Source organism: Pogoniulus pusillus, chromosome 24, assembly GCF_015220805.1.
Source record: "Pogoniulus pusillus isolate bPogPus1 chromosome 24, bPogPus1.pri, whole genome shotgun sequence".
NCBI classification, from domain to species: Eukaryota; Metazoa; Chordata; class Aves; order Piciformes; family Lybiidae; genus Pogoniulus; species Pogoniulus pusillus.
The window spans coordinates 14157446-14182093 of NC_087287.1; the positions used below are offsets into that span (position 1 = coordinate 14157446).

The 24648-nt window shown below is 40.7% G+C and overlaps 1 protein-coding gene across 1 annotated transcript in view; it reads left to right on the forward strand.

Annotated features, from left to right (window-relative positions):
* Positions 1-24648, forward strand: part of SWAP70 (switching B cell complex subunit SWAP70) — a 34330-nt gene continuing 9682 nt past the window's right edge. Inside the window, exons 1-6 of the mRNA XM_064163715.1 lie at positions 1-239; positions 8347-8487; positions 11639-11812; positions 20882-21109; positions 23321-23467; positions 23731-23839. Of these exons, the coding sequence (XP_064019785.1) occupies positions 141-239; positions 8347-8487; positions 11639-11812; positions 20882-21109; positions 23321-23467; positions 23731-23839 (898 nt within the window). The 5' untranslated portion in view covers positions 1-140. The remainder of the gene's footprint in view (positions 240-8346; positions 8488-11638; positions 11813-20881; positions 21110-23320; positions 23468-23730; positions 23840-24648) is intronic.

Genomic DNA, 24648 nt, shown 5'->3' on the forward strand with positions numbered 1-24648 from the left:
CGTGCGCGGCTCCCGGGGCGGCGCCAGCGGAGCCGGCCAAGGGCGGGCGCCCGCCCCCGGGGCGGGAGCGGCGAGGCCAGAAGAGGTGAAGAAAGAGCGGCGGCGACGAGCCTGGGGTGGCGGGAGCCGGCGGGCCGGCCATGGTGGGCCTCAAGGAGGAGCTGCTGAAGTCCATCTGGCACGCCTTCACCGCGCTGGACCTCGACCGCAGCGGGAAAGTCTCCAAGTCTCAGCTGAAGGCAAGTGGGGCGGCCTGGCACGGCCAGGGGCAGCGAAGAGAGAGAAAGGGCGAGCCCCGAGGGCGCGGTGTGGGGCCGGGGCATGAGGAGGGTGTGAGGGGCTGTGGCCAGTGGTGTGAGGGGCCGTGACGTGCGCCCGGGCCGACCCCCACTGGCTGCCTTCGCAGAGGACGTGGGGATGCCGGGCCTGAAGCTTGCCTGATGTGTTCACATGCGGGGCTGGACGAGGGGCTACAGCTGCCCGCTGTCTAAGCTTGCTTAGGGACCGTGAACTGCATTTTTGCCTTTGAAGATGTCTTTCGTGATGCTGTGGCTCTTGGTCACCTCTGTTCTGTGGGAGGCATGAGAGGACTTTTCCTCATGCTTCAGGAGGCTTTATTTTCATTCCGTCTAGGCAAGCAGTTTGTTCTCCCTGAGATATCAATGCATAAACCCTTGTTGTGCTTCTGGTCTGCTTTCAGCTGCATGTCCTCGGTACACGTTCTGGCCAAAGTCTTTTGTGGGGTAGCCCCAAGGTCCCATCTATAGGGGGTGGCTGCATCCAAGTGAAATTCATAGCGTGTCAAAGGGAGAGTGAGGTTCCACAGTGCTCTCTTTTTTGGATATCAACTGGAGAATTAGTCGAGAGGCTCTATCTGTGCCATTCTTCGCTTAGCTTATATGCTGAAGTAACGTTTGTGCACTTAAAAGAGCTCTCAGGCAGCTTGCTAAATCCAATCCCATCTTGGCCCTGCTTTATGGGACTGCCTTGGCCTGTGAATGACAGCAGGAATCTGGCAAAATAAATATTTTGGAAAAGAACACAACACCTGTTGACATTTGAGACTTTGGGGGCCTTGTACAGTGTTGCTTGCAACGGTTAGCTGAATTTTGTACCCTTTGTGGGGTTAGTTTCATGAGCAAGAGTGGCCATGCTGTAAGTGTTATTTCCAAATGTGGTCAGTAGCTGATAGAATTTGTTTTCAGCGTTATGTAAAGGGTTAATGCATAGTAAACGAGTAAACCTGCCTGTTCCCGCCCCCAGCACAGAAGTTCCTCTTCTCCTTTTCTTCCCTTGGGGCGATCAGGCTGTGAGACACAGCTCAACTCGGCCAGAAAGTGACCGTGGGGCCGGAGTCAAGAAAGAGGCATGACCTGACTGTGATCTCAAGCTGAAAATGTGTGCAGGTCCCAGATCTTTTACAGGTGGCATCACAGAAGTTAGCGCTTGTGTTTCGTGACTAACTGAAGGAGGTTGCAGAGAGGTGGTCTTCAGGAATCTGTGCAGTTCTGTCTGTACAGACTGAGGAAAGACTCCCGAGGGAAGTGTCAACTGTGGGAACTGGGGTTACAGAAACCAATCTAAAATGAGGCTGTTGCCTTCTCCTGTGGACACCAAGAATTAATTATTAGGAAATATGAGAAAGGGTAGTGAGTGTTTTTCCACAGGCTTTTTATGACAAACGATCAGTTGTCAGACTGGTAGTTCTGCTGGGGAGAAAAGGTGTACCTTGTGATAATACCTCCACATGGGTGCAGCGGAAGGGGTAGACAGGACAGCAAAACAGAAGTGCCTACCTGATTGGTTTAGGCCTGTGTTGCACTAAGAAAGTATTGCATATTAAAGTGTTACCATAGGGAAAATATAGCTCCCCTATAAAATGGAGATAGGAGGTTTGGAGATAAGTTAGCAGAGGTGGTATTAGAACAATAAATTTAATATAAAACTCCTGTCATGTTAAAAATAATTTTACTTTTTTTTTTTTTTTTCATTTTCATTTATTACCTGTTTTCTGAGAACAGCATGCAATCTTGTAACTTGGGGAATTCTTCCCTCCTTGGTAAAAACTTAAAATGGATCTTTGAGTTGTATAATCAGCATCAAGTATTACCGTCGTGTTGCACAGAAAGTCTTCAGTGTAACCTGTTGGTTGTTAAAGAGATATATTTCTAGGTTCTTTTTCTAGGAGTGGTCTTGGAGCCTTCCATGAAAATAAATAATGTTAGTTATGTGTAGAATATATTCATATAGTATATGCTATGAGCAAAATTAATGTCTGTTATATAGCTAAGGCCCTACTCTGAAGGGTCACACATTATTTTTGATAAATCTAGAGCAAATGGGTGGAGGTGAGTGAGGTTAGGTCTAATTTGTAGTCTGGAGAAACAGCACATGCTTGGAGGGAAGAACTAGGACCTGCTTAGAATAGTAAGGGTTTCATAAGATGGTTTTTATCCAATTGTGTCTTTTATATATGGTTTGAGCTGTTGAGAGAAGAGTCAAATCAGTCCTCCGTGTAACTTTCAATATTATCATCTTCCAATAGACACTGATTTTTTTTTTAAATTTGGTCCAATTAGTCATTTTCAGAAGTTCTACTGTTATGTTTGCTACAGATTTTTACCTGTTTTTCTATATCAGCAAGAGCATTTGTGTATTATGGCCTTAAATTACACCTTTTAAATATGAAACAAACATCATTTTGTCAGTATGTTTCAGCACTTTCAGGTGCTTCTATAGCAAGGCTAAAGTGTGAGTTTGATGTATGTGGTTACAGCTGCTGTTGTGGTTTGAGCATAAGCAATGTTCACATATTTGCTTTCCTATATTTAAAGCAAATTATTTTATTCTTGCAAACTATAGTTTTAAAACAGAGATATTGTAGAAGTTTCTGTAATGTACTGACATTCAGTTGGCTTTCCATCCTGCTCTTGAAATGCATTAGTTTTAAATGTAGCTGTGCTTAGCAGCCAGCAATGCTCCTTGTAGTGTGCGTGTATGATTCCACTTAGTTTTTACACTCTCTGGAAGCTTCTTCTACATTGTTTTGTGACTTCTCTTTGCACAGACAGTGGAATACTTGGCTGGTTTTGTTCTGGTATTTTGTGCTACCACTGGCATTGATTTTCAAAGTCCTTGGTTCCTGCTGTGGTACCTGGAGGACATGGACAATGATCACTTCATGAAAACATGGTCTCATTCAGGCTTGCAATATGTAGGTGACCCAAGTTACTGGTCAAGCTTAGAAAACCTCAACTATTTTTTAATCATATCTGGGATGTTATAGGATTATTATACTTCTTTGCTTTGCCTTCCTACTAAATGGGAAGTCAGTGGCCAATGGGAAGAGGAAGAAGGGTGTAATCGGGAGCAAGACGGATAGTCTGAATGGAGAGGAAGACCTCAAACAATGTAGCAAGGCACTGGAAATGTGGAGAGCCTGTGATGAGTGGGCAGGACTCCAGCTGGACAATTGACTTTGTACAACATTGAAGGAAATTTAGTCATTATGACTCACTTTGAGAGAGTTGTTCTCTGGTGTTATTAATGGGGCTCAGAAGTGTTTGTATTGGGACAACCATGAGGAATCATCTTCCAGAAGAGCTGGGAAAACAAGGCAGTTTATAGGCTAGAAGGGAGTGCATTAGGAAGCAAGAAGTCTATGATTCTGTTGTCCCAATCCTGGATTCTTTATCTGGTGTGCAAAAATCAATCGATCAACAGATAGTCAATTGTTCTATTCCTGTTCTTTACAGAAGAGGATATCAGGTGGTAATTCTACAAAGCTAGCATACGGGTTGGAATTCCCAGTAGATATTTATACAATAAAGTATATTAGCTATGCCTAATGTTAGCACCTACTAACTAGCTATTGGGTAGTTTCTTTCTTGCTTTATCTTAAAGATGCAGCTCCATTTAAATTCACTAGCATGCTCAAAGGGTAAAGGGCTTATATGGGTAGGGGACCTTTTCTAGCTAGGAGATGTGTTTTTTCATATTATAAGGATATTATGATCAGCTTAAGGCAACTGAAAGTTACATTTGGTTTTATGATCTATCAGTATGTCTGTGATCACTCTTGCATTCTGTTGCAGTTGCTACCCAAATCTCCTAAGAACAATGCCCACAGTTGATGCCAGCAGTGGTTAACTTAGAGACTAATTATACCACTCAGCTCTCAGGGACCCTGTATCCTGGTTGTCTTGGTTTCAAAGCAGACTCTTCATGGCTGCCTGACTTTGTAGTTCTGTGGTTACCTGATTTTGGTAATTGAAAGTTTTTCTCTGTATCAATGCTGTGCTTGAGAGGAGCAGCTGCCGGTGAATCAATAACCCCTTTAATATTTGTCCTTGAGGTTTTGTCAAATGGCATTGAGGCAAATGTAGAAGAAAAGTGCGGTAGATGGAGAGCATTTACTGGAAGCTTACCGTAAGGGCTACAGGCTGCAGGGCAGAAAAGCAATTCCTTTGGCAACTGGACAGGTGCAGGCTGTCACCACTGTGATTTGGGACCAACAGAAATGTGCTAATACGAAGCCAAGAGGAAGAGTGAGATTGTCAAAAATGGTGGTAAAGGATCTGTGAGTGCCCAAGGGAGAAGGAAGCAAGTGAAGGAGCAGAAAGGTGATGTGAGCAATGGGTGCTAGCATTAAGAACCTGAGCTGGTGGAGGTTGAGACTGAATATGCTTGTCCCCCTGGGAAAGGACTTGTTGCACTAAACCTGATATTAAGTAATGAGATTCCAAATGGAGTGTTTGCTACCTGAGTACCTTGAAGATGCAGTGATGCAAGGAACTTTATGTTTAGATGTACCCTGGTTGAAAAGACCTTGTGCCTGTGACAAGGGTCATATACAATGCTGGCTTCCACACTGGTCAGAAAAGGAAGAGGGAATGTGCTGGTGAGTAGCCTTATTTTGGCTGGCTAGCTGCTGACATGGATGTCAGCTAGGGATGAGCCAAGAATGTCTTGGAATGAATTCACATGAAGCCAGTGAATGGAGCTGTCTGGGTATGCCATGCCAACCTTTTAAAATCTTGAAAAGAGATGGGGGGAGGGAGAACACTCCCCTGAAAGATGGAAAAGAAAGAGAAAGAAGCACTGAAGAAACACAATATCCACTGTAGGCTTAGTCTGCCTTGTTAATCCTCTTGCTATCATCTGGGCCAATTTTTTTTTGCTGAGCACTGAGTAGTCTAGCAGCTCTTCCTTTCTCCTTTAGAAACCCAGGTCACATTTATGGACAAGGTTAAATGGAGCTACTCAGATGGTAACAATTCAACACATGCTTAAAGTTTTGGAAAAATCAGTGTTTTGAATAATGGGGAGCTCAAAGTGGAGCAGCTGTGGCAAAGCAGAGCTGGGCAGTGTGATGCCAGATAAAGCAGCATGAGACTGGCCACCAATACAGTAGATCCAAAGCCTTTAATAAAGTTCAGCATGCTTGTTTCATCCAGTCATTTCTATTTAGAGCAGAACACCTCTGGCATTTCCTGGGCACCACTAGGCATCTTTCTTACACAACTTTTCATTGAAGATGGTGAAATTGTGCCAAGGGTGCACTGGCTCTGTGGACCCTTTGCAGACCACTTGCACTGTCTCATGGACTACGGTTTGGAGACCACCACTATACCCATTTGTTGCAGCATAGAGATGAGTCTCTGGACTAGGGTAGGAGTTGGCTCTGGTGTGAAGGTAGATTGTTAAATGTGACATCCAGAGCATAATGAGTGTCGAAAGAAAACGCTGCCTAGCAACCCTGTGGGCATGGGGGGGAATAATCCTTAGTGGTGCAAAACTTCCTCATGGTTGACAGAGCTTCTGCAAGGCGAGGCATTTTTTTTTTGTTCCCCAATCAGCCTAGTACTCAGCTTTTTTATCTTTTTTTCTTTTAATTTTTATTGATCATTAAAGTAGAGTACATCATGGGCCAGCTAGTGTGATCTGAGAGAACAAAACCAAATCAAACCTCAGTGTAGAATTTTTCAAGCTTACCCTGCAAGTGAAGAATTCAGCTGGTGCTTGGCTGTTCTAGAGAATAGCAGGCTTTGGCAGGCACCAAGGAATTTCCTGAGTTATGAAAAGAGAGCTCTGGCACAGGAGAGATCCCAGATAAGGCAGATCTTAGAAAATGATTGAAAGTGGAATTCTTTCCTGGTAAATTGTTTGCTGGATGCAGAAAGCCACCTATGTTTCTGACAACCCAAACACAGCAAGGCGGCTATAAAAGGGAAAAGAGAAACATATAGAAAGTATGTGATGAGAAAGTGTCTACTGTAACTTTAAATTTGTTTTGGTAATAAACATAGATCAATTATGCTTTTAGAATATTTTTATTATCTGAGTGTTTGTTTTTTTTTTAGTTACAGCATTAACTACAGTCTGGTTGGAAAACTGAGGTCATCTTCATCTCTCAATTGAAGAATCCCTCAGTTTTCTATAATTAACAACAGAGGACTTAAATAGAAGGGAAAAGATGTGTGATAGTACAGTGGTTTTCTTCCTATATGTAAATCACATGGACTCAAAAATGGTGGTTAAAAATAAGGACAAATAGAAGAGAAATATACTTGTTAGAGGGTAGTGTGAAATGGGATCACTTCTTATTATTGTTTTGCTACTCCAGACAATACAGCTTTTGTTGCAGCATGTCTGATGCTGCTGGTTTTCTGTTTCTAATCTTTTGCACCTGGCTAGCTCCAGTAGCTTAGTAATAGCACACGGTAATGAACATGTGTATTTCTCCTGGAAAATGGTGCTTTTGTGAAAGGAAGTGTAACTTGGAGGTATGTGGAGAACAACTCTCCTCTGAACTGAACTTGCATCTTGGGCCATCTTTGTAGGATTTGTTGCTAACTAATGCTTGGGCTCTGCATGTCTTCTTATCATACACAAGCAAAGTAAATGTACATTGTTTTTTGGGGGTAGGAGGAAAGTCCAGACATTTCATGTGGTAAAGGTTTGATTTCCCAGGCTTCGATGACTTCAGACTTTCACTTCTTGTTTTGCATCTACCCCACCTCAATCTTTTTATGTCTACTTACCTAAATAGACCTGCTTTTAAATTCTCTGCACATTTCTTCTTTACTGCATAATTTGGTTTTTTTTTAGTCCTGCTCAATGAAAAGGTAAAACATGTGCAAAAATTCACTGACAGTCTGTGCCATCTAGTTGATGTAACGAAAGAAACAAAATACAGCAACATGTGTTTCCAGAAGATGCAGCCTGTTTTACTTCTGCCTAATATTGTTTTACCTTTATTTTTGACATTGGATCTTAGCTACAGTTTTTCACTGTGGAGCATTTCTGGGCATGTGAAGTTCAATCTTTAGCCTGGTTACTATGGCTGCTACATTGTCTTCAGAGGCTTAACTCTGCATCACGCCTCGGGGAGAGGCGGAGAGGCCTCTGGAGTAACAGTGTCTTAAGACCCGGTGGGCAGAGTTTTACAGGACTGACCTGACTTGAGACACTGTCAACAACAAAAGAGATAGTGCTTTGCCTTTCTTAGGAAAGTGCTGGTGGCACAGGAGTCACTACTACCTGGGCTTTGCCTTCCTGTTGTTGAGACTGGGCCTTGGTTTGGGCATGCAAAACTTGACTTAAGATGAAGAGGCTGAGATAAGTTGGCTACAAGTTATTTTTCAGTAATGCAGTACTTCCTTACTTCCTTAAAACTAATCAAGCATGTAGCCTCTTCCTGAAGATCATTTCTCATAAATGCTGGTGGGTGTTAAGCTCTTGACTTAATTCATGCAAATACCTTTTTAAAATAAAAATTCGAGAAGCACTTCCCCTTTCTATAACATTAGTTTTCCTTTGCCCACTGAAGCATAGAGTGAATGCTGAAAAGCAACCCAAAAGAAACAGATGAGAGAAATCATGCTTTAATTTGAGTGGTCGGTTCTTTGTAAACTAGAGGTACATAGTGAGTTGTTTTATTTGTTCTTGGTTTTCACTAGACAGTAAATATTTATAATTTCAAAGGCTAGGTGTTTGTTGTTTTCCATAGCTGTCTAAACTTACTCTGTAAATATTACTTTGGTGTTTCTACATGCCTCTGCTGGTTTTCAAATGCCTAAGTGTATGTGTACAAAAGGTAGCTTCTGAAGCTGCGTTTGCACATCTGTCAGAATGGACCTGTCTGTGATGGTGTTGCTTCTGTAAACCTTCAGCTGTCTGAAGCTGTTGAATCCATGGAATTAACTGCTTTAGTTATATTTTGTTTTTTAACCAAAAAATGAAGGGCAGAACTTGTGCTGACATGAAAGAGTCAGGTCTGACCTGGAGGGCACACAGCATGGTTAAGGCTGACAGCAATCTCACTGATTCTTCTTCTGTCCTTAGGTCCTTTCTCACAACCTGTGCACAGTGTTAAATGTTCCTCATGATCCAGTGGCCTTGGAAGAGCACTTTAGGGATGACGATGAAGGACCAGTTTCCAATCAGGGTTACATGCCTTATTTAAACAAATTCATCTTGGAAAAGGTAAGCTTTGAATTCTTGTGTCTAGTTTTTCTCTTTATCAGGTTTTGTACTAGAGCATTTTTACTCTGATGCAGGAAGCATTGTGGTGTGAAGACACTTTGGTTGTGAGTGTGCCTGTGTTGTTGTGTTGGGGTGGGTGCTCTGAAAGGGTTATCTACTTTTCTTCTCTCCTTGGTTTCAGATTCCGGTAAAATCTGGTCACTGTCTAAGCGGTGTTCATCTTAATAAAGCACCTCAGCTTGAATTTATTTGGAAGCATCTTGAAGCTGTGTATTGTCTCACTTTGTATTGCAGCTATAAGAAAACATTGACAGCCTCCTTTGCAAAGAGGAAGGGCAAATGCCTATCCTTCAGATAGTTACAGTGGGTGACACTAGGGAGTGTTATTAAGTTTCATCTTGCAAGTTCTTTCATGTCTGAGCACTCTTCAGTCTTCTGTTGTGCCTTGTTTTGGAGGAAGCTTTGGAAAGCAGCAAGATTCCCCTATTTCCCTCTCCTCTTGTTCTGAGAGAGGTAGTTACTGGTTTGAAATAGAAAAAACCCAAAGATTTTCCTCCTTTTTTTCTGACAACTTTTGTCACAACACTGATCTAGACAGCAGAAACCAACCTATGTGACAGCGCAAACATAGCAACTTCAATGTCAATGATTTCTTGTACACTTAGAGGCCAGCCTCAAAAACCCACAAACTTTGATGTTGTGGCTGCAGAAGTGCATAGATGTTTGCTGTCTTCTGTAATATTAAGAAGTCCTGAACTCATAGACTGGTGAGAAATCCCATGTAGCAATGGCAGGTTATGCAAACTGATCTTCTAATTTTTGCTGCTTCTTTATCTACATTTAACACTGGTGGAGATGTGATATATCTATGTATAATGTAGTTGGGCAGATTGGAAGCAGTAGAAGCTTCTTATATTTCACTAAGATTTATCAACTACTCTGCCTCTTTGGTCTGTTTCTTTCATACCCACTGGTAGTGTCCTGTTTTACGTGTGGGAGTTGTTGGCTGTTAATAGCCATGAAGATAAGTTCTTGGTGGCTTGGTTGGTTAATGCTAAAGAATCTTGCTTTGTCCCTAAGAAGTTTGTGATCTCATTTCCAGTTTGTGTTGGCTGGCTGAGCTGTAAGATTCAATGGAGACCAACAGGTGTTTGTGTACAAATTTTGGAGAAAAAGAAAAGGCCTTTAATTTTGACCAGAGGATTACAGTGGTGGAGTCTGAGCCATACTGGTCTTTATTAATACTATTTATAAACAACAGCAAGCCATTAAGTAAGGGGGGAAAAAAAAAGAGGGAGGGAGATGGAAGGCATGCTTTATTGTTAAAGGCTGTTCATCAAATCTGGCTTCCAGTAGTTGCCTGATGGGCCATTAGTCCATCTTAAAATGTACAAATGTTAGGGCACAAGATTTACCTCTAACTTCATTTTATTTAATCCTGACTAAAAGCTTATAAACAATTTTGGTACGTACCATTTAAAATTGGTGAAATTCTTCAAACAGAAGGCTGCCTTTGTGAACTGGAAACATCTTGGTTGTGACATGTCATCTTTTAGAAATGACTTTACATCAGTGCTGAAAGAGAACATGAATTGAGATGAAGTCATTGGTTCATAGTGTATCTCCTTTGTTAAAAACAAACAAATGAAAAAGGCAAACAAGAAACCCCTTTGTTTTCATTCTTCCAAGGCATAATCTGTGCTTTGAGATGGGGCAATTGTAGAACAAATACTATTAATTTATGCAAAGCTACTAAATGAGGACTGGTGCTTTATACCCCCAAATACAGAGGAAGTTCTCTTAATTTCCAGTCGTACATCTTCTGGTGAATTAATTGATTGGAATAAGAGCAACCTGCTCAAGAGGGGTTTATTTGATTTCAAGATACTTTGCTTTAAAACAGAAGTAAAATATTTAAATAATGAATCCTTAGATTTACTTTAAAACTTATGCAATTGTGACTTACAATTTTCAGAGGGCTTTGTAACCTTTTGAAATAACTTGTATTGTACTCTTAAATGCAGAGTAGCTTTTTGTATTTTTCAGTGCTGGCTTGCCCTGTAATAAAGCCTCTATGTATAGAACCAAGAAATCATCAAGAAGTCACAAGTCAGAAGTTTAATGAGACAAATTGATTGCAAATATTTTTTCCCTGTAACCACATCAGTTCATCCATTTTCTTACGCTGTCTTTGACTTAGCTACTGTGGCTCAGCCTCCCCTGTATTTGACTACTTACCAGACTGAATAGGAGGAAATCATACAATTTGAAATGGTGTCCTTTAAGTATCTGAGATACATAATTTGTCCTATCTTAAGAAAATGTTACTGAACATTACTGCTGTCATTACCACAAGAGGTACAAGAACCTGCTTTCTGAAATCTCAAGGGATTTCCATTACAGTGCTGAACATGCCTTTGTCAAGAAACAGCATTGCTGAGCTGTAGGGAGAAAAATAGATTTAATCTTTAACATAAATGAGGGGTTAAAAAGAAAATAGAGGAAATGAAAGCTTTTGTATATGTAAATGATTCACAGATGGGTGTATATACAGTTGCTAGGAATGATAAGGGAGAACAAAATCAAGAATTGTTTTTATCAATAGGATGAAGATTTGCATTTCAAATGGATTAGCAATTGAGGAAAACATAGTTACATATTTATGAATGTCCTGCAAAAATTAAGTTTGAGTAACATGAAGTGGAAAAACTTTCCTAGATGATGTTCCAATATTCCTTTTTGGATATCCACATGTAGGTTGGGCTATACTGGCTTCCACATTTGCTATATCAAATCTCACTAACTCAGTGCAGTAGAAGAACAGTTGGAACTAAGACAGTTATGAAGATGGTTTGGAAGCTAAAGCTAGTGGAAATCCAGAATGCAGTGTAGCTTTCTTTAGATGAAATGAAGATATTATTAACTTGCCCACAAGTTAAAGGTTGGATGTAGATTTTACTGCAAGAAATTGCTTAGTTGACCCTGTGCAGGAAGTAAGACTAGGCTGCTACAGTACTATTTTTGGGCCTTGACGTTTCCTACAAAATACAGTTTTCTCAGTGCTTTTTGTAGGACTTAGCATGTTACACTTGCTCTGTCATTCTGTGCCATTCACATATTAAATTTATGTTATTCCATTTCTTCACTTTAGGTTCAAGGAAACTTTGACAAAGTTGAATTCAACAGGATGTGCTGGACTCTCTGTGCTAAAAAGAACCTTTCTAAAAGTCCTTCACTGCTAAGTGATGAAGATGCATTTAAAGTATGGGTTATTTTTAACTTCTTATCAGAGGACAAATACCCTTTAATTATTGTTCCTGAGGAGGTAAGAAACAAAAACTTAAGCTGTTTAACACCAGTTTACTTGATGTCCCAACTGAACTGTGGTAATATTTGCTATTCTCCAGAGATTTAAGATAAATAAATTGTTTAGTATAAAGCTTGTAGTCTCCTCTTTTAAGGGAAATACAAGTAAGGCCTCTGGTGTTTTGTTGTTTTTTTCCCAGGGTGCATATGCAGAGATTTCTACAGGATGCTTTAGATGTTGGTGGCTATACTTGCCTGTCTTTTTAATGGCCTGGACTGTTCCCTAGTGAATAGCTTATTTTGCTTTTAGTGAGGACTGGTGGTGTTAGGAGGCTAGCTCCAGTACTAGCACTATGACCTGTTGAGATTCTTGCTTCATTCATGAGTACATGTATGTGATCTTTAATTACGGTGCCTGCCAATATCTGATTAAAGTTGTGCACAGTTAGTGCATCAATGTGATTCTGAAAAAAAAATCTCCTCTTTGCTCTGTGTTACTGTGACTTGCAAGATGAGTCTTCAGTCTCATGCCACCCTGCTGATGAAAAGAGGAAGTCCAAACCTTTTTGATAATGTGTTTCTCATGTAAAGCAGCCACCACCTGAACAATCTTGCTTAAAATGGCTGGAGTAATACTAAAGACATCTCATTATACTTTAAGTTCCTGTACAAGTATGGGCAAGGCTCAAATAGGTATTTTAACTCTAAAGCAGAATTTTGGTATCTCCACTATTTTGCCCTTGGGGCAGGACAAGGGAAGAAGAAAATCAGAACTGTATGTATGAATAATCTCTTGCAAAACTGCATGCAGGGGGTTGGACTCAAATGATCTCTGAAGGTCCCTTCCAACCTCTAAGGTTCTGTGATTCCAGAAGTTTGCATTTCAGCACTGGCATAGCAATTAAATATTTGAAAATGGTTGAACAGTCATGGATCAAACCAGTCTGATTTACATGCCACTAAAATGCAGCTGTTGGAACCCAAGCTGTTGTGCCAAACCATAAAGCAGATAACTCCTCTATGAAAATGAACTGCTTGGTTTTGCCTTCCCACTCCCTTTTTAGCAGGAGACTTTTTGCTCTGTGCAATGTTTCTGGTTTTGCCAGATGGGTGGTGACAGGGCCCTGCCTGGCAAGCTGTAATTCCATAAGAAATGGCAATCTTTTTGCCTGCTTTCCTGTTTTTTTCAGTCATTTCTGGCAGACACGGATCATGATTGTAAAAGCTAAGATGGCTCCTTTCTTAACAGTGCCAGAATTAGCTTTGGTAGAAGGTCAGAGCTGCTGATAAATTTCAAAACTGAGACTCAAATCCATGTCTCAGGTTTGTCCCTGGCTTACCTGAGGGTAGATAATTCACATCCATGTCTCAGAATGGTTAAAAGCTTCAGACTTGCCAGCCTGGGTGTCAGTGTTGCTCACTTGTTTCCCCTTCACCAAGCCTGCCCCCAGATTCATGCTGCCTTCTGTAGCTGATGCCAGGTGATGGCAGTGTGTCTGTCTGTTGGCAGGTGAGCTGCAGAACTGGCTCTGACCCAGAAGAATTTTTCCATACTTCATAGCTACTGCTGTTTGCTTATCTTCCTTAAGGTCCAGGATTAAGCATATTACTCTTTTACTTGGATTATTGTTAATATTATTAGGGTAGATCTGTATCTACATCTCTTGATGGCAGAAAGATCTGAATTGTGCAATGCTGTTTAAAGAAAGCTTATATAGCCTAGCAAAGAAAGGCTGTTCTGTTCTTATCATATTCAATGCCTGTATTCACTCTAACCTTTTGCCTTAGACCACAGAGGTAATGTAATCAGCTGGTAGAGGAATGCTGTCTGCTGAGCAGACTCCTTTCTGGTTTGCATTGATCCTCTCCTTGGGTTCTATGTGCTGCTGGAAAAATCCACATTTACTAATTTACCCTTTTACACAAAATTCCCAAAGTGAAGATGCGAGTCTCAGTTTCAGTCAGTTTTGCTTTTTTCTCTATGTGACCTTTCATATCTGCCTTTTACATTCTTATGTCTGAGGGGTTTTGTGTTAAATCTAAACTCCAGATTTGCAAAGCATTGTGCAGGCTTGTATTTGTTGTCTTAGTGCTGAGAATTTCTACCTGAAAGTAACTGTTTTCAATACTATTCAAAACGTGTTCCGTGCTTCTTGAGTTAGTTAATTATAAAACTTGGTTGTATATTTGATCTTCACCACATTGTGTTGCATCTTTTCACTTAATTATAAAATGGCTTGCACATCATGTGTATACTGAGCAGACTATTGCCAAGTGAAGAACAGGGGAGAAGGGTGATGAAAGTTTTGCTGAAAGTGAACTGTGATGTTTTGTTTTCCTGAGAGCCATGTAAACTTCTCTCGGGTGATTGTTTCTTCCCAGCCAAGGAGCAAATTTCCCTTCCCTCCCTCTGCAAAATGCAGTTCACTGCAGTTTGTGGCTTGGGGTTTTTGTGTGGGATCCAGCTGTTTCACCTTTTCCTTCCCTCCACCTCGCCTGCTCTTGAATTTTAGAGACTTTGTTTCCCCTTTATAGGTAACTAGGAAACTTGTCTTGTACTTTCACGTTGGAAGGGTGATCCCTTGAAGGTTTTTCCATCCCATTTTGTGAATGGGATAATTGTAACAGAACTGCTTAGGTCTACAGTGAATGTGTCAATATAGCTTCATGTGGCTATGAGGATGCCTTCTTTTCATCCTGTTTGAAAGAGCTGCTTTTTGAGGCCTGCTTGGGAGTCTGATTTATTTTCTCTCTCTCTCTCTCTCTCTCTCTCTCTCTCTCTCTCTCTCTCTCTCTCTCTCTCTCTTTCTTTCTTTCTAAATTTCTTTTTAGTGAGATAATTGATTTCTGCATTCTCTTGAACAATTTCATGTGGAAAATTCCCTGTTTGGGTGCAGTTTCATCTTCTTTGCACTGCACTGACTAAAGGTCGAGGTTGCTGTCCTTCTTTCAGGTCCACGTTGAGTACTTTTGCATTAGTGGAACTGTGCTAGGCCTTTCATGTTGGCCAGCTAATTGTGGTGGGGCTGCAAAGAGGAAAGTCTTGATTCCTTGTCCAGGTGTGCAAAAGATGGCAAGTTGGGAACAGCTGCAGCCCAAACCAAGAGAGAAAACAGGCCACTTTGGAAAGCTTTCAGACACGAGTCAAGGAAAGCTTTAGAAGAGCAGAGTGAGGAAAGCAGTTACAAATAGGGAATTTAAAACCAGTGGAGGGGTGTCACAAAGGCCAAAAGATGTTCATGTAGCAGAGACTGAACTGAAAGTCAAAGGCAGCTTCTGTCCTGTGCACCTCACCTGCTGTAGAAGAAGAGACGGCAGCCCAGCACTTGAGAGAAGGTTAGCCAAACTCCAGTAAGGGGAAGGACTTGAATTAGGGTGTGCAGTTTCAGTGTGCGATTTCAAGCTTGATGGAATCCTTCTATGTTGCAGGGAGAAGTCAGGTTACAGAGAGACAGGAGCTAATGGTGGCTGTGCAGGGCACTGGGCTCAGCTGGTAATGGCCTTGGGTTCCAGTGCTGGTTCTGCTGGCTACTGGTGGGCTGCTGAGAGCAGTTAGAAGAGTTGGAAAGGAGCAGAGAGCCATGAGGGCCTGTTTTGCAGAGGTGCATTTTCCCAGGGGAATGTAAAATGGTATCAGATCAGAAAGCTCCCTCCCCTTTCAAATGAGAAGCTGTGGTATGCACAAGGCAAAACACCTCTATGACCTGGGTGAATGTGATATTTCAAAGAGATACAGGTGGACTGGAGGAAAAAAATGCTTTATTTTGTTCGCTATAGTTAAAATTAGGCTTGACAGACAGCTTTCAGAATCGACACAATTCTCTGCGAACAGCAGAACTGTCCCCTGGTGCAACGTGCAGAGCTTTACCAAGCAGCTGCACTGCTATAATGTGCCTAGAGAGTGGGGGGACGGATGGGAGCTCCTTCCCTTTCCTGCAGTAGATCTTTTCCACTAGATCATCTGAGACGGAGACATCCAAGTGTGTTTCCTTCAGCTCTCGCAGGCATTACCTTTCTCATGAGAAGGATGAAACAGAGAGAAGTAGAGAGACAAGTAGCCTTCAGAGAAGAAATACTTCTAGTCTGGTACAAGCTTTCCTTCAGCTCACCTCAGTTGCAGACTCATCTGGGTGCCTTGGCATTATTTACCCAGAAGTTTTCTGGTTTATAAAACGGCTTCCAAACACTTCCTCTTTCTCCTTTCTGGACATGTGACTGCAGCCTGGGAATGCTGTGTCGCCTGAAACCTGTGATGTGTGGTTAGCTGTGATTCTGGGCCATTCTTAACGGTGAAACTTGCAGATAAGTACCTTGCAAGCTGCATACTTTTTGTGTGTTGTAATCTAGTGTTCACAACTTGTTTTAAAAATATGTTTAAATATTTGTTGTCTTTGCTTTTTTAAGCTTGGCTTCCTGAGAAGAGAAGAATTCTACAGTTACCTTTTTTTTTTTGTCTCCCACCCTTCAACTCTATTAATGTGGCATTTTTTAATCCTCCTAGTTAGGAAAAGAGAGGCCAAACCTCCTGTGGCTTTCTGTGCATTTGAAAATGAGGTGATGTTTATTTATACTGAAGTGGTGATTCATCTGGAGGCTGCTGGAAAAGCTTTTTCTGTGGTCATATTTTCTTCCTTGTTTTGTGTTCTAGTATCAGAAGCTGATATAGTGAATGAAATACTGGGAATTGAATCTTGGCCATTCAGAATTAAATGCAAAACTGATACAACTGGAATAAAAGTTGCTTGTGTGGGTCTTTAATTGCCCCATGACCTCTGCAAGTTGATGCTGATGGTTGAATTTTTTTTCTTTTTAGTCAGGATTTGCATCAGTTCTTCCTATTTCATAATTCTTTTCCTTGATTGCTGTAAAAAGCAAGATAATTTTCAGCTTAATGCAGCAGGCTATCTTTAGGATGCACATGTTTAGATTTTACACTGTTTTCCAAGTTTCCTTTAATTTGCTACTTAATTTTATTTTTTATTTTAAAATTTTAATTTAATTTTACAAAAAGAAAGAAGGTAATGACTTCCACTGGATAATTAACACAGTTTTGTTGGTGGAAAGGATGAAACAAATACTTGATTTAAAAGTCAGGCATGTTCTGAAGGGATTAATAGAAGAAGTCTTTATGATAACTGTGAGAGGGGATATGATTGCTCTTGTGTCTTTTGCTCAGGAACATGTGCTTCCACAGAATGTGTACAATGTGAACAGAGCTTTTACATGTCTGCTAATATCACAGTCCTTGTTTGAATAGTATGAACTGGAATAGCATGTCTGCTGAGCATGAAGGCCTCCCTGACATTAACTTCCCTTTTTCAACTTCTGAGACCATTTGTATGTCAGAAAAAAACATGTGAAACATCTGACATGCCATTCCTCATGAAGGATAGAGCCAGAGCTGGCTGGGAAAAAAAAGCCAACCAACAAACACCAGCAAACAAAAAAGACAAATCGACACTGAAACATGGAAAAGAAAGTGCCCTCTGAAAGAATATACCAAGCAGGATGCATAGCTCATGTTTAAGAGCCTCTGTTCGATTTTTTTTTTTTTTTCTTTCTTTTCACTTGGCAAGTTCTGGCTAAAACGTTTCTGTTGATTTGAGATGGAAACTGTTTTTCACAGCGGTGAGCCAGCTGGTGTGTATTGGCCTATGCAGAAACCCCCTGCTGTTTTTATGTCTGTATCTGAAAGTAAGGTCCAGTCACAACAGTGGCAGACAGTGGTTCGTGTTTGTGTTTTGCCACTCGTTTTAGCTACACGAATAGGCTGTCTTTGAGGCAGTAGACTTGATTTGTCAGTTATTTGCTGAGTTGACATGTCTCTTTGTGGAGGAGGGGAAATGTGGTTTGCTCTCAGAGGTTCCTCATTTGAGCACACAGTGAATGGTCTCTTACTTGCTTCTAACCTACTTTATACTTCCCTCACCCTGTTCCATACTTCTACTCCATGCACACACTCACTCACTGCTGCTGTTGAGTAGACTGGTTAGATAATTATTTTTCTGGGGACTCTGGTTAGCCAAGTACTTATCCGAATACAAGATACAGCTTGAATGCAAGATACAGCTTTTGTTGATTCTAGAAATTAAGTTGTAATGTGCACAGGTCCTTTATCAGTTAAGAAAATGGATTGATAGGATATTTGCTGTTGTGCTAGTAACTTGTAGATAGGGGGAACAAACTTAAATGTTTAAATCTGTTCTGATAATAAAAAAATAAGGCAACATATACACACATAAAGGGAAAGGATAAACCAAATGATTTTTTTAATGCATTGCACGATAATGTGTATTAGGTAAGAGTTTTGCATTGTCTCTTTTCTAGACCATTAGTTTGATACACATTTTATTCACATGACTTGAGCAAAAAAGTGAAAAGAAAATCTATTCAGTATGATTTTTGTGCATGTGTCACTTTGCTGCTAAGTCCTAGTACTTTGAGATCATTAACCCAAGGAATGTGAGAACTGCGTGCCTCAAGCAGGGCAGTATGTTGTGAAATCTTGGAACCATACATTTTGAAGTTAATGTTCATTAAGTTTTAATGACTTTTTTTTTCTCATTATGTTATTTAGCTTTTTGGCAGGTATATTATCAACCTAATCAAGCCTCAGTTATTTTAGCTTTCAGCTAAAGTACAGCATCACATTTCACAAATGATGCTGCTCAGAGGATTGAGCTGAGTGGTAGAATGAATGTTGAAAATGGGGAAAAAAGGTTACTCCTGCACTAATGCCAGAGCTCATTTCAGCTCATCAAAGCTTTAGGAGGTTTGTTTTGAAACAGGTTCTCAGTGCTGCTGTTGTTGCATTCTGTGAAGGGAGGTTTTGGGTTGTGTTGTTTTTTTCCTATAAACTTGTCTGGAGTAGGAAGTAAGCTGCTTCCTGCCTTTAACTGAATGCTGAGGATTTATGGCAGTTGATGATGCTCAGAAGCCTTGGATTAGTATTTTAACTTGAGAATGTTGTAGAGTGAAAAGCAGCAAGGCATATTTTAATTATTTTTAAGGGAAGTAGTTACTGAATTTTGCAGGAATGCTGTTTGTTGGGGAGGCAAGCTGAAACGCCCTTGCTGTTGTGTGACTGTGTTAAGTGCAATGATTCAGAGCCATACGTGGAGTCACGCAAAGCACCACTTTCTGACTTGTCCTGGTGAACTGTGGGAATTGAACAGCGGTGAGCCCAGTACAGCAGAGCCCTGGCACTGCAGCAGCAGCAGGGGCCCATGCTACCCTCCCTAGCCTGCCACACACAGCCTGTGCAGTGGAGTGAAGCAGACATACAGGTGTGCCCTCCCTGGGGGCACATGGCAGAGCTGAAACGTGTTTTTGCTGATTACCATAAACGTGGTACCTCTTGTTAGTTGCTCTTGTCTATAATTTGAGTGCCATTTTTGGCAGAGGCCTTGGCTCAGATCATATCCCTGCTAGTAAAAATTGCCTGAGGAACTAAAAATACTTAAATACTTTGTGAAGCAGAGATGAAAAGCAATGCTGTCTGCAATTTATGTACCCACCCACTTTGCTCTAGACTGTGCAGCAGCTTTCAGTAACTTCTCCATTTTGCTGTAGCATTAGTCCACATGCTACTATGGTAGGGGCTTTTGGACTAAGAGCAGTTACTGAGCTGAAAGTGCAGGAAGAGCTCACCTATATATAGTGTGAGTTTGGTAATTTAATGTTTTGCCATATGAGTGTGTTCTGCTATACATTTGTGTGATCATGGATGTGAGGGAAGGGAAGGGATTTGCTTGTACCAGAAGCAAAAGAGAGAAGCAACAGCCACAAAATTAGCATATATGATGCATGAAAACCTTGGGACCCATGAGTTTTTGTAGTTAAATGTGTAAAATACTTCTTTATTTCTTTATATTAAAAAATCTCTTGCGTAGAGACCTCCTGGTTGCTAACAAGGTAAGTTGAAAAGTGAACCTGAGCTGTAGCTGTGAAGTTATTTTGTGGTGTATCCTCTGGCTCATTCAGCTGGGTTTTTTTCTTAGCTGTAGGAGAAATTCTTTATTCTCATCAGTGCTGAGCAGCAGGGCCAGCCAGCCCTGGTCATTACAATAAAGAAGGCATGGAAATCTTCTGGGTTTCACCACTTTTCAGTAAGAAGTGTTCATGCTGTACACCTCAGTAATTTTTGATAATGGGATTCAGACTCTTGAGTCACTTAGTGTTTCCAAAACCACAACTAAATTAGGTAAACTAAAAGTGGATCAGAATGTCCTGAAAGAAAAGCAGCCCTTCAGGAAATCTGTGCTATTTCTACGTGCACAGAGAGAACCCAAAAGGATTATGGTGCTTTCCCTCACCACCTCCACCAGACAATGTGCAGTTTCCACACTGTCACATTCCTCATGCCAGGCTACATTAGCTTGGTCTGTTTGGGTTAAATGCTGCAAATGGTGTCCTGTGACTTTAGTCATAGAAACTTAGAAATGTGGCTTTTACTTTGTTGTGTACAGGTCTTTGTAGGAAGGATTTCACCATTTAAAATTATTATTTAAAGAGCAATGGAAAGTATTTAAAGTGTGCTCAAAGGTGTAGATGGGCTGGTTAAAGAGTGAACAGTGATAGCTTAAAAATAACATGAAAAAAAACCAGGTAAAAGAAGAAAACCAGACTTTCCCCTTTTTTTTCCATTGTTATGTTTATTTGGCTAAGGTATTCCACTCTGTATGGTGATGCTTGCAGAATGATGAAAGATTAAAGGAAAAGGAGAGTTTGTTTTGGAAACAATAAAAACGGACATGAAAAATCTATTTTTTTTTAACTGCTCTTCAGTCATGACAACTGGAAGCTGTTGTAGGGAAGGTCCCATGTGTTCTGTAGGAACATGAAACATTAAAAGAGACTGTCATGTTCAATTCTTTGAGAGTAGCTGCAGGATAGGCTTAGCAGGTAAAAGTTTGATTGAAACAGGAGCCTTAAAGCTAGTTAAGCCACATACATTTAGGGGCCTACAAGTGAACATAGGAATCTAGCTGTAATGATAGTCTCTAGAGAAGGTTAGTTTATGGCTCTGAAACACCTTATTTTCTGTGCCTGCTGAAAGTGATTCATTTCTGTTTGTGTTTCTTTACAGATTGAATATTTTCTTAAAAAGCTCACTGAAGCAATGGGAGCAGGCTGGCAACAAGAACAGTTTGACCACTATAAGATTGCTCTTAACACTAGTCGAGAAGGTCTTTCTGCGTGGGAGCTGATTGATCTCATCGGAAGTGGACAGTTTAGTAAAGGGATGGACCAACAGACAGTGTCCATGGCAATCAATGAAGTCTTTAATGAGCTCATATTAGATGTACTCAAACAGGTAAGAACCATAGAAGACTGATCTTATAAAGTAGAATGAATTATTGCATAATTAGAAAATGTTCAATTGCTACTGATGTTCAATTTCTACCTAATGGATAATGAGCAGGGCAAAGAAGGTAAGTGATTTGTAAGGGTTCTCTAATATGAGCTGATTTTCATAAAAGAGAAGGTGTGCTGTTTAATTGTTACAGTACTATGAATGAGTTGCTTATTAGGAGTTTGTGTTTAGGAAGTAGCAGTGTGCTCTGACTTGACATACAGCCTCTTTTCTGTACTAGTATCAACAGCTTTTAGCTGACAGAATAAGCTGCATTGAAAATCTGATTTTCTAGTTGCAGCGTTATTGTAGCAAATATAAGTTGTGCTGATTATAACCTCTGTATTCAAACAAGAGGGTCTGGACAATGGAACTGCTCCAGATGAAAGGTCTGCTTCTAAGCTGCACCACTTCAGCAGGGCAAAAAGGTGTAGATGAGCTCCAGACCTATCTCCTTTCCTGTTTTGCATAGCAGGCTGCATAACTGACAACCTACCTGTACACATGAAGTCCTGCTGGCTTTTATATTCTTAGCAAACTTCTGCCAATCTACAGTTTCTCCAGATGTCCAATGACTGGATATCAGCTTAGGAATGGCTTTTAAAACTGCATTTCTTCCATAAGAAGTATAAATGTCATGAGAACCTGAGAGGTCATAGCAGAGCTTACCTAGGGAGCTATTTAAAACTCTTTTACCTGACACAATTTTTTTGGTCTTTGATTTCATGGCTTCTTGGGAAATGAAACAAAGACTTTCTTGGCAGGCTTTCCTAAGCTGCTCTGAATAAATCATCAAAACGTCTAACCACAGGAAATTATTTCAGAATATCCACAGAACAATGCAAAAGTCTATTTTTGTTAACTGCAGGTTGCAGTTGGAGGTGAGAGCTGGGAACACACACATAGTCGGTTGAGGGCAAAATTATGTCATTCTGCTGTTTAATACCATGAAAGTAAGATAACCAGTGTCAGGTCCTTCCACTTGAAACTTGAGAGGAAATCAGATTCCAGTTTTGATACTACAGTGTGGGTGTCTCTCTCCTTCCCCCCTCCTCCTCCCCTTTTTTTTTTTAATTGTCTCCTTTCTTTCCTCTCTTGGTGGCTGGGCCTCTTTCTCAAGGATGTCTGAGTGCCTTTGAACAGTTTCTTGACACTTAAAAATAGTATGTATCAAGATTTGTCCCATTGCCTCTTGGACAGTCACTGGCCTAATAGAGTGGAGTTCCTCATTACTTACAGGCATCTGGTTTGGTCACAGCTTGTACCATGATACTTGTTGATTCACACCATTTTCCAGTTTATTGCAGTAAATTGTTGTCTCAGGACATAAATTAATGACACACTGTTTGATAACCACATCTCATACTACCTTTTTGTACATTTACCCTGGATTTTTTATCTTGCACTTGCCAAGGGCAAGGTCTGGCACCTGGGCTGGGGCAACCCCTCGTATCAAGACAGTCTGGGGGACAAAGGCATTGAAAGCAGGCCTGTGATTAAATTTGTGATACTTAGTTTTCTGAAATGTGTCCTACCTGTGATAGTTGATGTGGAAAGATCCCCAGGAGTGGTCAGTGGGGTCTTGGAAGATGAGAGCACAGAAATAATAGTTACATAAAGGTTTTGCAGAAATTTGAGGGGACAATATCAGCCTGACTGGGCTTTGAAAGCAAATTTACTATGCCAGGAAGGAACAAAACACCTGATTATGTCTGACTTAAACTGTGCAAGACATGAAAGACTGAAGCTTCAGGAGTCCTTCACACACCCTCGTGACCACCCAGGCTTCAGATTTGAGTACAGAGGCAGCAAACAACGCTGTTTCTCTCTGCATTCCTGGGTGTGGGGCCCGGGGGTGGATTAGCTCTTGGCTCTGGCTATGTCCAGCTGGCTAGAGAAACTGAGCAGAGATAGCTGCATGTGTAGGGTTTGTTTTTTTTTTTTTTTTTTTCTTTTTTTGCTTCTTGTGATTTCTAAACAAAAGAGCTTCTCCAACTGTCCTGGATTTTCTTTTTTTTTTTGCCTTAGACCTGTAGAGAAGACTATGGGTGAAGTATTTAGGGCCTTGAGCAAACTTTTCTGTGGGCCTTCAAGCCACATACCTGAAAGACCAGGAGGGTCAACAGAGGTCAGGCATTTTAGCTGATCTGGTTTGTTTGGTTTTTTTAACAGGGTTATATGCTGAAAAAGGGTCATAAAAGGAAAAACTGGACAGAACGATGGTTTGTGCTAAAACCCAATATTATTTCCTACTACATAAGTGAAGATTTAAAAGATAAGAAGGGAGACATCATACTGGATGGCAACTGCTGTGTAGAGGTAAAGAAAGCCCCAGCATCAAAAACTATCAATACCTCTGAACAGGCATGAATCCTTTTGTGCATGCAGGTTGGACCCATGATATCTTTCGCTAATGGAGTTCTTTCTTTGCTTTATATAAAACCAGTTCATGAACAGTCTTTTTATAAGGGTTCTTACTACTGGTATTTGTAGTTCTGCAATAGATAACCACATACAAGAGGCTTGACAGTATAACTTGGATTTCAGTGTCTGTAAGGCTAATCCTTTGTTATCCATTCTAGGCCTTACCTGATAAAGATGGAAAGAAATGCCTTTTTGTCATAAAATGTCTTGATAAAAGCTTTGAGATCAGTGCCTCTGATAAAAAGAAGAAGCAGGAGTGGATTCAAGGTGAGGTTTCAAAGACCTTAGTTATGTGAAAGTTAAAGGTAAGCTGAAGTCTTAGATCTGTGCTTTACTCCCATTTGAAGTTCTCGGTCATGTGATTTTTGGTGTGTCTGTTTTGGACACATGGAAAGGATCTTTAGGAGCCTGAGATTCCAGATGAACTAAGCATCCACATAATGGGAATTGCTTTCTGTCGTTTAGGTGCTTCAGTTTAAGCAGCTGTAACCAAATGAAATGGATACCGTTGTTTGCTGTACTTCTAGGGATGGGGAAGGGGAGTAGAATACATTGTGAATTGTTATTTTTGGGGACAAAGGGAAAGCTTATACATTTCAGCATCATAAAATGGTGGCTTTGCTTTTACAGTTTTGCTTGAGGTAGTACAGTGAAAGGTAGTACAAGGCTGGGAATTGGGACTTCCTTTTCTCTTTCTACAGCGAAGGTACCCCCTGTGTGAGACTTTCCCAGATAGGTGCTGAATGATAGTCATGTGCATCTTTTGCAGAGTGAGGTAGAAGCCCTTGCAAACTCCCTGTTGCCAGTACCTTTGAAGTATGTGCAGCATTTAAGTATTTGGAGATGTGTGCTTTCAGTTGCACTTCCCTCTTTACCTAACGCATGCCTTTGATTATTCCAAAGTCTGAAATATGATAAATGATTTCTTAGTTACAAAAGCAAGTATTTTTTTCCACAGTTGTAGTTGCTGAAAAAAATATCAAGATCATTTGCCACTCCTCTCCTGTCTGAATATTTCCTCATTGAATATAAGTTAATGAAAGCTACTGTCTTACTGGGAGAATTTTTTCTCTGGG